The 12636-nt window shown below is 32.9% G+C and overlaps 1 protein-coding gene across 1 annotated transcript; it reads left to right on the top strand.

Moving 5' to 3' along the window:
* The first annotated feature begins 8023 nt into the window (after positions 1–8023).
* Positions 8024–12311, top strand: DEFB114 (defensin beta 114). Its single transcript, XM_032864582.1, has 2 exons — positions 8024–8105; positions 12130–12311. Exons 1-2 carry the CDS (start codon positions 8024–8026, stop codon positions 12309–12311), a joined length of 264 nt encoding a protein of 87 aa, XP_032720473.1.
* The last annotated feature ends 325 nt before the right edge of the window (positions 12312–12636 follow it).

Genomic DNA, 12636 nt, shown 5'->3' on the forward strand with positions numbered 1-12636 from the left:
AGGATATGTGAGATCCAAATAACAGTAGATTCAGAAATTCTTAGAATGAAGCAGGGACGGGTATAGCCTATGATACTAAGGTAAACTTAAGAATGAGGAATGACCACCATTTATATTTTTCATCCATATCCAGAAGAAAACTACAGGAAAAAATATTTTTCAAAAACATCATAACCAAATATTAAACAACTAAAAGACTTGAAAATATTTAATAAAAAAAGATTAAAAAGAAGAGAGATGAAACTAAAAGAAAATAATAATAATAATAATAGTAAAATAATAATGATAATTTACTTGGCTTTGAAACCAATAACATTTGTCTTTGGTTAGCACATCAAACATATTAAAAAGGCAATATGGTTCATATTGCTATTTCTATTACAGGATTTCAATATAAAGATTGTATGTCTCAATTCTGAGAGCAAATATTAACCTAGACAAGATAAAAGGAAATGTATGACAACAAGTGAATGAAATGTACAAAGTGGGGAGGAATGTTGGAGGGAATGGCAAAGGGACTAATATCTTCATTTTAAATAGAGAAAGTTTAATGTCATGACTAAGGTTGATGGGGGGAAATGAGATATTTAAATGTTTATAGATAACCTACAGAATTTTTGAAAATTAATATAACTTTCAAATATTTGAGGAGCAGAACAGCACAGGAGTATAAATGATCTGAATCTACATTTTTCTTAGTGGAAATCAAAAGATACATTCTGTAATTGCTACACAAGGACAAAATATTAAGCTAGATCTCAATTCTTATGCCAATAATAAGAAGACCTAAACATAGGGAGGGTGAAAGAGGAAATTAGTTCTATTATTGTGTGCCTGTATTACTCTGATTAAAAAAAAATTAAAAATAGAGACTAATTGGGCTTTTCAAGGAAAAAGCAGACCTCCATAACTATTCAAGTTGCATCTGAAAAGAAGGTAGTAAAAATTAATGACAAAAATAAAGCTTACTATTTGTCCTTTGTAAATGAGTAATTTGGGGAAATCAATGGGATAACTGGATATAAGTAAGAATTTGGAATATATGGATGTATTGATGAATTTGCATACCAAATTAGTGACTAGAATATATTCTGAAAAGTAACCAGGAGTTTAAATGACATGGTAATGTTCAGTTGTTTTATAACTAAAATGGTAAATATTTCTCTTAAACCCACTCCATACATGCCCATTGTGTCAATGTTTAATTGATCACCGTCAATATAATGGTGTCATGTGTGCAGTTATCTTCCACATAGAGTTTCCTCTATAAAGATCAATAATTTCAAGTATTTTCAGTTTGGGTAATTCTGCCCACAGCCTAGTCAATCGTGCAGAGACAAGTACACCAGATTAAAACAATTTCCGGATACAGAGTCTTTCTTCTATTAGAAAACTATAAATAGTAAATGTCTCTTGGCTTTTCAGAAAGTGTGCTACTCTTTAGATTTTGTTGCCAAATCTTTCAGCAGCTTCTTTCTGCAGAATGAAGATCATTTACTATCTCCTCCACTTTCTGTGTTATGTGACCTTCATCTTACCAGGTAAAATAGATGCTTGTTTATGTTTAACATAGAGCTTCTAGCTAAAAATAGAAAAAACAGATTATAAAATAGAAAATGCAATTTCTTAACACAAATCAATTAAAGAGTCTCTTGATTGTGTTGAATCTCAGTTTCCTCATTTAGAATAGTGTTATACTAATGTACTCAACTCATTTTCTTTTTTTTCTTTTTTTTAATTATTTTTTTTTTAAATTTTCATCATAACAGTATTCCTTGTTTTTGCACCACACCCAGTGCTCCATGGAATCTGTGCCTTCTCTAATACCCACCACCTGGTTCCCTCAACCTCCCACCCCCTGCCCCTTCAAAACCCTCAGATTGTTTTTCAGAGTCCATAGTCTCTCATGGTTCACCTCCGCTTCCAATTTCCCCCAACTCCCTTCTCCTAACTCCCCATGTCCTCCATGCTATTTGTTATGCTCCACAAATAAGTGAAACCATATGATAATTGACTTTCTCTGCTTGACTTATTTCACTCAGCATAATCTCTTCCAGTCCCGTCCATGTTGCTACAAAAGTTGGGTATTCATCCTTTCTGATGGAGGCATAATACTCCATAGTGTATATAGGCCACATCTTCCTTATCCATTCGTCCACTGAAGGGCATCTTGGTTCTTTCCACAGTTTGGCAACCGTGGCCACTGCTGCTATAAACATTGGGGTACAGATGGCCCTTCTTTTCACTACATCTGTATCTTTGGGGTAAATACCCAGTAGTGCAATTGCAGGGTCATAGGGAAGCTCTATTTTTAATTTCTTGAGGAATCTCCACAGTGTTCAGTGTGGAGATTCCTCAACTCATTTTCTTTTAAAGATTTTAATTTATTTGAGAGAGGGAAAGAGAGGGAGAGCAGGAGCAGGGGGAGGAACAAAGGGACAAGCACACTCCCTGCTGAGCGCAATAAACCAAGAGCCCACACAGGGTTTGATCCCAGAACCCTGAGGTCAAGACTTGAGCTGAAATTAAGATTTGGTTGCTCAATTGACCAAGCCACTCAGGCACCCTTCAACTCAATTTGAAAATTAATACTATTAAGGTAGATCTTCTGACTTTTTAGGGCTTGATTGTTTTATGTACTTAAATTATTTTTAAAAATATAAATTAAAAGAATTCATTTCTAAAACTCAGAAATAAAGACTCCATAATAAATTGAGTCTAGTAGGGGTGACTGTGTGTCTTAGTCAGTTAAGCATCCGACTCAGGTCATGGTTTCTTTTTGGCTCAGATCATAGTCCTAGGGTCCTGGGATTGAGCCCCCATGTTGGTCTCTGAGCTCAGCAAGGAGTCTGCTTCTCCCTCTCCACATGTCTCTCCCCAGCTTCTCATGTGCTCTCCTCTCTCTCTCAAAACTTTTTTATAAATAAATAAATAAATAAATAAATAAGGCCCAGGGAAGATGAATGATTGAGAATAATGGTAAATATCTCTTGAGATGTCAATAACAGAATCTATAAAATGATCCAGGATATAGTCTCAAAATATGCTGGGCAATGAGGTACAGTAGGAATAAAATGGCAATTAAAGAAATAGTATAGCAAAAAATCCTTGTTGAATTAGTTAATACATTAGTGAAGAAATTCAGCAATGGCTTTATGAATCAATTAAAAATAAATATTCAAAAAATATGTACTGCAGTGAAGTACATGATGGTGATTTTAAGATATTTTTGAGAGCTCTATCTTTTGAGGCAATCCAGGCTCTCTAACAATGAATATATAAATTGGTACTCAAAATTGTTCCAATTTGGACCTAGAAAGTTGGGAATTCAAGAGGTGCAACATGTGCCAGAAAGAGAACTGAATTCAAACTTAGAAGATCTAGATTTTATTACTAACTTTCTACTTAATAGCTTCTGAACCTTGCCACTCAGAGAATTTAAGTGATTTGCCAGTCTTTAACAACAACAAAAAAAGAAAATACAAGGGAATCAATAACAACCACAATTTAAAAAAAATAAAAAGTCTGATGTAAAATATTGTGCTTGCTAATTATATGCACCTCAAAAGACTGCAGTTAGGATTTTGTGTAATAATGTAACAGTAAGTTGCCCTACAAACTGAAAATTAGTCTACCAATTTAGGTACTATTATAATTACTATAGTTGCTGATGTTATGGCTATTATGATTATTATTTTTTAAAGGCTTATTTTTTTTAGAGACAGAGACAGAGAGACAGCATACATGTGGGGGGGTGTGCGGGGAGGGTGTCAGTGGGAGAGGGAGAGAAAATCTTAAGCAACTCTGTGATGACTACCCTGAGATCATGACCGGGACTGAAACCACTAGTCAGACTTAACTGACTGCTCCACCCAGATGCCCCAGCTGTTATAGTTGTTATTCATAATGAAGGGGAACTGAGGAAGTGAGGACCTCAAATATGATTAGGGAGGATGCTGAAGCCCATGGTGCTAGTATGTCAATCAATAACCATGTGAAACTGAATGGCTAATGATCTACTGAGCACAATCCTGGGCACTAAGGAAACAGTAATAAAGAAAGACACAGTAGGGGTACCTGGGTGGCACAGTGGGTTAAAGCCTCTGCCTTCGGCTTAGGTCATGATCCCAGGGTCCTGGGATCGGGCCCTGCATCGGGCTTTCTGCTCGGCAGGGAGCCTGCTTCCCTTTTTCTCTCTCTCTGCCTGCCTCTCTGCCTACTCATGATCTCTGTCTGTCAAATGGATGAATAAAATCTTAAAAAAAAATACACAGTAATTCTTCAGGCATACTTAAAAGCTAGTTGAGTATACTCAGTTAAAATCAATGAATTGCTTGAATTAGAAGATTTATAGAAGGTTTATAGAATTAGAAGGTTTATAGATATATAATCTGATCCTCCAGATTAAACTGAGATATCTGCTTTTGCCTCTTTCTCTACAAGAGGAAAATGACATCAAAGGAGAGAATTTTCCAAGGTCACAACTATTATACTGTGTGTGATAAGTGGAATATAAATATTGTAATACAGGATCCTAGCATATTTGCTCTATTTCATCATGATTTCTATAGAAGGCACTGAGGCTAAAGTCCAAGATGAATAGATTATTTGGTCAAAAGCATTGAGATCACATGGGAATATGGGTGTGCTTCAGATGTGTAGTGACTATACCATTTGCCAAGCATTGCAGAAAATTTTAAATAATGTAATGAAGACAGTGTATGAATATGACCACAAACTTTCCTTTACCTTTTGATCATTCAAACAGATACTAAGTTATAATGTGTACTGAAATGGACAGAATGCCCTATATTTGGCCTTTATGGGACCAAAGAAACAGGAAGGGTGATACAAAGTGTCAGAGTGAGTGGCTTTGAAGGTGTTCATAGAGTAGTACATATCAGTTGCCCAATGGCATGGTTTGGTTATTGGTCGAACCCCAAAGTCATTAAAGAAACAATAAAAAATATTCGGTCTAAGTGGAAGATGTTTGATGAGTGATCCAAGCAGAGGGGTACCATGCTGGAGGGCGAGATGTAGAAAATTGATAAAGAACAATACTGACAATGGTTAAAACATGACAGAATGAACAGTATATTAGACAGTATTTTAATATAGGCATAAAATAATCCATAGATAGTGAAAACAGCACAATATAGTGGTTTACAGAGTGAACTTGTCATCAAATAGATCAGGGTTTATATTAAGGAACTGAGGTTCCTTTGTATTTGTGGAGAAGCTTTAATTCTTTTAACTGTACAATGGAAAGGTAATTTTGTAAGGTTTTGCAAAGACTCAGAGATAATGTAAGCAAAATCTTTATCACATTCAATATCATATTACAGTATTTCAAGAAATGGGAAAATAAGTAGAAGTATAAAACAGAAAAAGAGGAGACAATGTAGTTGAGAAGGAATACAAGATACTGTCTTAGTATAGTCAGTTGTTAAGATGTCTTAGAATGGACCTTAAATGGCACAAACATGGTGACCTTGGAAACTTTATGATATATTGCATGTGCATGGGAGTCTGAGTCTAAAATAGTGGGGGAAAGACATTCACCTGTGTTGAAATGTTGGTGGGAAGACCATATCAGTCCGGGTGCTCTAGATTTTATTAAATTTAAAACCAAGTCAATTTGGTTACATGAAAATTATAATAAAATGTTGTGAGAAAAGTGGAGTTTATAAAAATAACATTTTCCAACTGGCCAGGATTTCACTGACTACCTAAGTAACTTCTCAACCAGTCCAGAAAGATGTTGTATGAAAAATGAATACCATGTAAGTGCTTCCATTATGGCAATGATTTGTTTGTATTAATTAATTTGTACTAATTAAGGTAACTTGCAAATTTGTCTTAATATTTTTTGTATTTTCATCCACCTAACTTAAAGAATTATACCTTCTTCAATATTCTTCAATAAGCTAAGGAAAAATAGAGCACAAATACTAATATTTTAGAACATTTTATGACTTTCACATGATGGTACTATTAATTGATAAGAAGTATCTTCAATATTAGAGATCCAGGTGCCAGCCATGAGATAAGAGACAAATGCAACCCTTGCCAGACTAACATGTTTGAGAAATAGAAAAGAAAAAAAAAAAAAAGGATTTAATTTGAAGCTCTGAATAAGATGTTGGGAAGACATGGGGAACAGAAAGTCACTTTAAATTCACAGTTATCATCCAATTTTCAGATAAGACATCAAAATCAAGGGAATTGACAATTCCATATAGAGGAGCTAAATTATTTTATTTAAAATTGTCTAAGATAAAATTTTTCCTACGTTCAGGTTGCAGCATGTAATCCCATTTATTAAGCCTATATATAGTATAATAAGTATCTATTACTAATGAATCTTTGTATGGGTAAACATATTCATCTTAATAGAATTCTATTTCATCATTCAGTATTCAACTTCTAATTTTCAAATCTTCAGGTTCCCCCATAGTCATAAAATACTTAAATACAGCCAGCTACCAGAAACAATATCTAATTTGAGACAGTATTTTGAGTGATTGTCATATGTCAATATTTTGAATGTTTATCTTATGTCAGTTTCCAACTTTTTCAATGTAGAGGCCATGAATTACATATTTGAAATGCAAATTCTGGTTTGGAACAATTTAAGATTGAACCCTTAAGCATGTATTAGTTTTGCAAACTTGAGCAAATTATATGGTCACTCAAAGCCTCAGGTTTTTTATCTGAACAGCAGCAACCTCAAAGTTTTATGGCAGTTAAATGAGATAATGTATGCAAAATATTTAAAACAATACATGACACACAGTAGGTTTTCAACAAAGGAAATCTATTTGTGTTATTATTAGTTTTTGAACTTGAATGTATAATATGCTCTTTCAACTCTAGAATGAAAATCACACTATTTTCATGTTCTTTTTATACTCCTCCTGTGCATTTCAATAACCCTTACTCATTTTTTAAGGTTAAATTTTCATAGCACTCTTCCATGATACAACACCATGAATATAAGCAAACACTTCTCTGTTCACGCATTGAACCTAATATATGTCTCTATCATGGTAACTTAATTATCTGTCGCACTTACTCTCACTCTGGCTCTCACTGTTGCTCAATGTTTTGCTTTACGTCCAGAGAAAGCCTACCACCTGGTCTAAAAGTTGTAGTCAATAATGATTTAATTTCAACTACGTTCTTGTTCAACACTAATTAGTATCAGTTCTTAATCTCTGAGAGAGAATTATGTTCCAGGCACTGTTGTACACCAGTATATGTGTTAACTCATCATGTTTCATGGAGACTCTGTGAATGAGATAGCATTTTCTCCATTTTACAGTTGAAGCAATGAAGACTCATTGGGCTTACCCAAAATTACATAGCTAGCAAATAACAGCATTAAAATTCAAGCTTAAAGTCCATGGCTGTAAACTCATCTTCACTCTGCAGTTAGAAAAACTATCAACTCGTACCATATAAAGATTTTGCAAAATTAGTGATTTGTTTGCTCTACTTGAAGTTAAAACTTTACAATATAAAATTATAGTAGTCTGTTTCACAACCTGATGTTAAAACATACTATAAAATTATAAAAGTTTTTCATATAGCCTCTCCCATGCACTGAGGGGGATAGATGCAGAAACAAAACAAAACAAAACAAGAAATACAAAACAATTGCTTAAAGGCATTGAAGAGTAAACAGGTCAATTAAAAGTTACAGTGGAAAGATCACGTTGAGATCAATCTCTGAGGCAGCTCTTCTCTCTAGAAGCATCTGATCACTCATAAAGACACAGGAAAAAAGTTGAAAAGCAGAAATTTGAGAGTTTTATGCTACAATTGGGGCAAAAATTGTAATTGAGAACCCACAAAGGAAGGAGAACTATGGAAATACTGGTGTGCTTTGGCTGAGGATCCAAAAAAACTATGAACTAGGTCTAAGTTCAAAGGACATTAGTCTAGCTTTCCAGTCGTCCCAGGAACTAACAGCCAGTTTTACATTATCTCAAGTTCAAAAATGTTTTAAGATTATCCAGTTATGTTGGTTGGTAGTCCTAGGCACCAGCAAGGAACAGTAATAAATCATTCTGGAGAAAGAGAACATCATTCCAGACTTCAAGGTATTTCCTCAATCTTTCGTTAAAAATGTATGTGACAAAAGTAATCAGGAACAAATGAAAATATAACTATCCTATCAAAAATCAAAACCAGCATTCAAGAGAAGAGATTAACAAGGGATCCAGATAATGAAGTTACAAGACCTAGACTTTAAAATAACTGTGCTTAACTTGTTTAAATAAAGAAAAACAAAAGTAAAAACTTGGCATAGAGGTGAAGACTACAACAAAGAAGAAAAATAAAATGCTACAACCAAAAAAATTTTGAACCAATATTAAATACATAATGAATGCATTAAATAGTCATTTTTACAAAGTTGGTAAGATATTTAATGATGATGAAAGATGAACCAGAAGAAAATATCTGGAAAGAAACAAGAGAAAATTAGAGGTTGAAAATAGGGAAAAAGGTGAAAGAGGGAAGGAAGGATGAAGGAAAACAGGGGGAAGGTAAGAAAGAGGGAAGGAAGGAAAGAAGATTGGAAAGAAGGAAGGAAAGGAAAGCATAACAAACTGTTGAAAAAAAAAACCCTCAAACAATAAAGCAAAAACAAAAGTTGAAGAAAACATCATATCACTTTTAAAGGGTCAGATATTAAACTGAAAGTTGACTTCTCAAAAAAAAAAAACCACAAAGATAGAAGTCAGAAGACAAGGTAGTGATTTCTTCAGAGTCCTGAAAGAAAACAACTATGATCTAGAATTCTGTATCAAATGAAAATACCTTTTAGGAGTGAAGATAACATAAGGATATTCTCAAACAAAAATAGAGAGAGAATTCAACATCAGAACTCCAGTATTAAGGGAAATTCTTAAAAGATTGTTTGGCCAGAAAGAGAATAATTTTTTATATGGAAGCTCAGAAACACACAGAGTAAAAAAGAACAACAAAAAACAAGCAATGATTTTTTGGATAAGACTGGTAAGTTGAAACTTCTGGCATAAATAGTAAAAGAAGAGTAGAAGATAATATAACTACACAATAATAAATGGGATGGTGGAATTATAAAAGAATAACCAGCATATAGAAAAGCAAATAGGCAAAAATAACATGATATATTTCATCCGATCCATATTACTATTATAAATATTAGTGTAAAGTTAAAAAAAAGAGTGACTTTTTTGAATGTAGTGAATATGGTTTTGAATGTAGCAAGTAGTTTATATGAGAAATATCTAACATATGAAAAAATAGAAAATATAAAATCTAAAGGATAGAAAAAGATATAAAAACACAACAAAAGCATGGTGAAATAGCTATATTAATATTATATGAGGTTGTCAGTAAGAAAAAATGCATTATTAGAGACAAAGAATGATTATTTATAGTAATAAAAGATTCAATTCAACAGGATAATATTGCAGCCATAAATTTAATGCAACAAATAACTTAGTCTTAAACTATGTGAAAAAAGATAGAAGGACAAAAAAAGTAGAAAACACCATAATAATGGGTGATGTTAATGCACCTTCTTCAGTTACACAGGAAACAGAAAAATAAACAACATAAATCTAAGAATAAAAAATATATAAACATGAAAATTAGTGAAACAACCTAATTCAAAGAAGAAATATCTATGAGTATTAAAAAATATCTTCATCCGAATGGTAATAAAAATGAGATGACACAAAGCTCATGGAACACAGCTACAGTAGTGTTTATAGGAAAATTCATAACATTATATTTTTATATCTAAAAAGAATAATGCGGTATTGGTAAAAGAGTAAACAAATAGATAAATGGAACAAGACAGAGATCTCAGAAATACATCCCTATAAATATAGGCAACTGATATTTATCAAAGGAGCAAAGGCAATATGGTGAAGGAAAGATAGTTTCTTGAACAAAGGATGTTGTAACAACTGGACATCCACATGTGAAAAAAGTGAATCTAGACACAGACCTCACACCCTTCACAAAAAACAGACTTGAAATGGCTCATAGATCCAGACACAAAATGCAAAATTATAAAACTCCTAGAACATATCATAGAAGAAAACCTAGATATCCTTGGGTTAGCAATGACTTTCTGGATATAGCACCAAAGGCACAATCCATGAAAGAAAGAATTGATAAGCTGGACTTCATTAAAACTAAAAACTTCTGCCCTGAGAAATATGATGACAAGATAAGGATATGACAAGCCACAAACTGGGAGAAATATTTGCAATAGACACATGTGATAAAGGACCATTATCCAAAACATACAGAAAACTTTTGAAACTCAACAATAAGAAAACAAAAGAAAATAAAAACAAAAGGGCCAAAGACCTTAAAAGACATCTCACCAAAGAAATTATACAAATAGCAAGTAAGCATAAGAAAGGATGCTCCATGTTATATGCCATCAGAGAAATGCAAATTAAAGTGACATAACATTTCATACCTACTAAAACAGCTAAAATTTGGAATACTGGCAAAACCTAACAGTGGTGAGTATATGGAGCAACAGGAACCCTCATATACTGCTGGTGGGAATGCAAAATGGTACAGCCACTTTGGAACATAGTTTGGCAGTTTCTTAAAAAACTAAACATACTGGGGGTACCTGGATGGCTCAGTTGGTTAATGTTCTGCCTTCAGCTCAGGTGATAATCCAGGGGTCCTGGGATAGAGCTCCTCATGGGGCTTCCTGTTCAGCAGGGAGCCTCCTTCTCCCTCTCCCTCTGCCCCTCCCCCTGCTTGTGCTCTCTTGATCTCTCTTTTATCAAATAAATAAAATATTTTAAAAAACCCTAACCATAATAGTACCATATCATACAGCAATTATGCTCCTTGGTATTTACCCAAAGCAACTGAAAACTTTTGCCCACACAAAAGCTGCACGTGAACATTTATAAACAGCTTTATTCTTAATTTCCAGACTTGAAAACACCCAAGATATTTTTCAGTAGGTAGACAAAACAACTGTGTTATATCCAGACAATGGAAAGTTAATTAATGCTAAAAAGAAATGAGCTATCAAATCATGAAAAGACATGTAAGCACCTTAAATTCATATCACTAAGTTAAAGAAGCCAGTCTAAAAACGCTGTGTATGATATGATTCTAGCTATATGACATTCTTGCAAAGACAAAATTATGAAGGCAATAAAAAAAGACAATAGTTGCCAGAGAAGTGAGGGCAGAGATGAATAAGAAGAGTTCAGATGATTTTTAGGGCAATGAAAATACTTTGTATGACATTATAATAATAGATATATTTAATTGCACATTTGCCCAAACCCATAGAATGTACAACATGAAGAATGAATGATAGGGAAAACTATGGACTTTGGGTGGTTCTGATGTGTCAATATAGGTTTATCCTTCGTAAAAAAACATACCCTTCTGGTGGATGATGTTGATAATGGGAAAGGTTATGCATATTTAGGGGCAGGGAATATATAGGAAATATATAGGAAATCTCTATACCTTTCTTTTAATTATTTTGTGAACCTAAAACTGCTCTAAAAATAAAGCCTTTAAAAAATTTTAAAGTGAACTTATGAATTATTTTAAAAACTTATATAATAACATAATAAACAAAGCATATGAACAATTAAATAAAGAAAAAGGAAAAATTACTAACAGCATAAAAATTAAAATTGCAGTAGACACCATTTTATTTGGAGGCAAAATCTACATATATTGCTGGTGCAATATATAAATTAATAACCCTGGGAACTAACTCTTCCACAGCTATCCTAAATATGTCTCATGTAAATATTAAAATGTATACTATAAATTTTCTTATTATAATCCTAAAATATTAAAATTTTAATATAACCTAATGGAAAAATTGGATGAACTGTCATATATTTCAAGGGAATATTATGTAGCTTTTAAAAAAGTTATGAATCTTGTTGAGGAGAATAATTTATGGCATAAAAATGTTATATATATTAATTTAAAACATGTTTAAACTTTGCATTTACAGGGAATATGTAATATTTTAGTGTCTTTTTATTTTTTAGCATTTTCTAAGTTTGTTACAATGTATACATAGTACTTTTTGTAATCAGAAATAATATGTTCTTGAGTAAGAAATCAGTAATGTCAGTTACTCTTCTTTTACTATAGCCACATGTGCCTTGGTGGATCCTGATCGGTGCACAAAAAAGTTCGGTTACTGTAGAAGACGCTGCTTTAAAGATGAAAAACAAATTGATATATGTCTCTCACCAAATAAAATTTGCTGCACTGAGAGCTTACTTGATGAAGATTAATCTTGAAAAGGAAGATGTACCTGTGATCAAAGAAGTTTGTACACCAGGGCAGAAAGGTATAGGGCTATAATTAGAATCTGTAATAAATAAACACAGATGCCAATATTGATACTTTCCTCTGTAGATACTATGTATTCAGTGAAATAAGGTATGAAATTTCTTATATTTTCAAATTAGAGGTTTTATGATAGAGACATATCTGGTGTGAATTTCCTATCATATGTATATCAACTTTGCTTCAATGTAGAACCACTTTTGATCTGTCATGGTTTACCTAAACTTACACAATTAAATATTTACCAACTTAATCATGACCTTATTAGAA

This window comes from Lontra canadensis, unplaced genomic scaffold (genome assembly GCF_010015895.1).
Source record: "Lontra canadensis isolate GAN:19392208 unplaced genomic scaffold, GSC_riverotter_1.0 scaffold27, whole genome shotgun sequence".
NCBI classification, from domain to species: Eukaryota; Metazoa; Chordata; class Mammalia; order Carnivora; family Mustelidae; genus Lontra; species Lontra canadensis.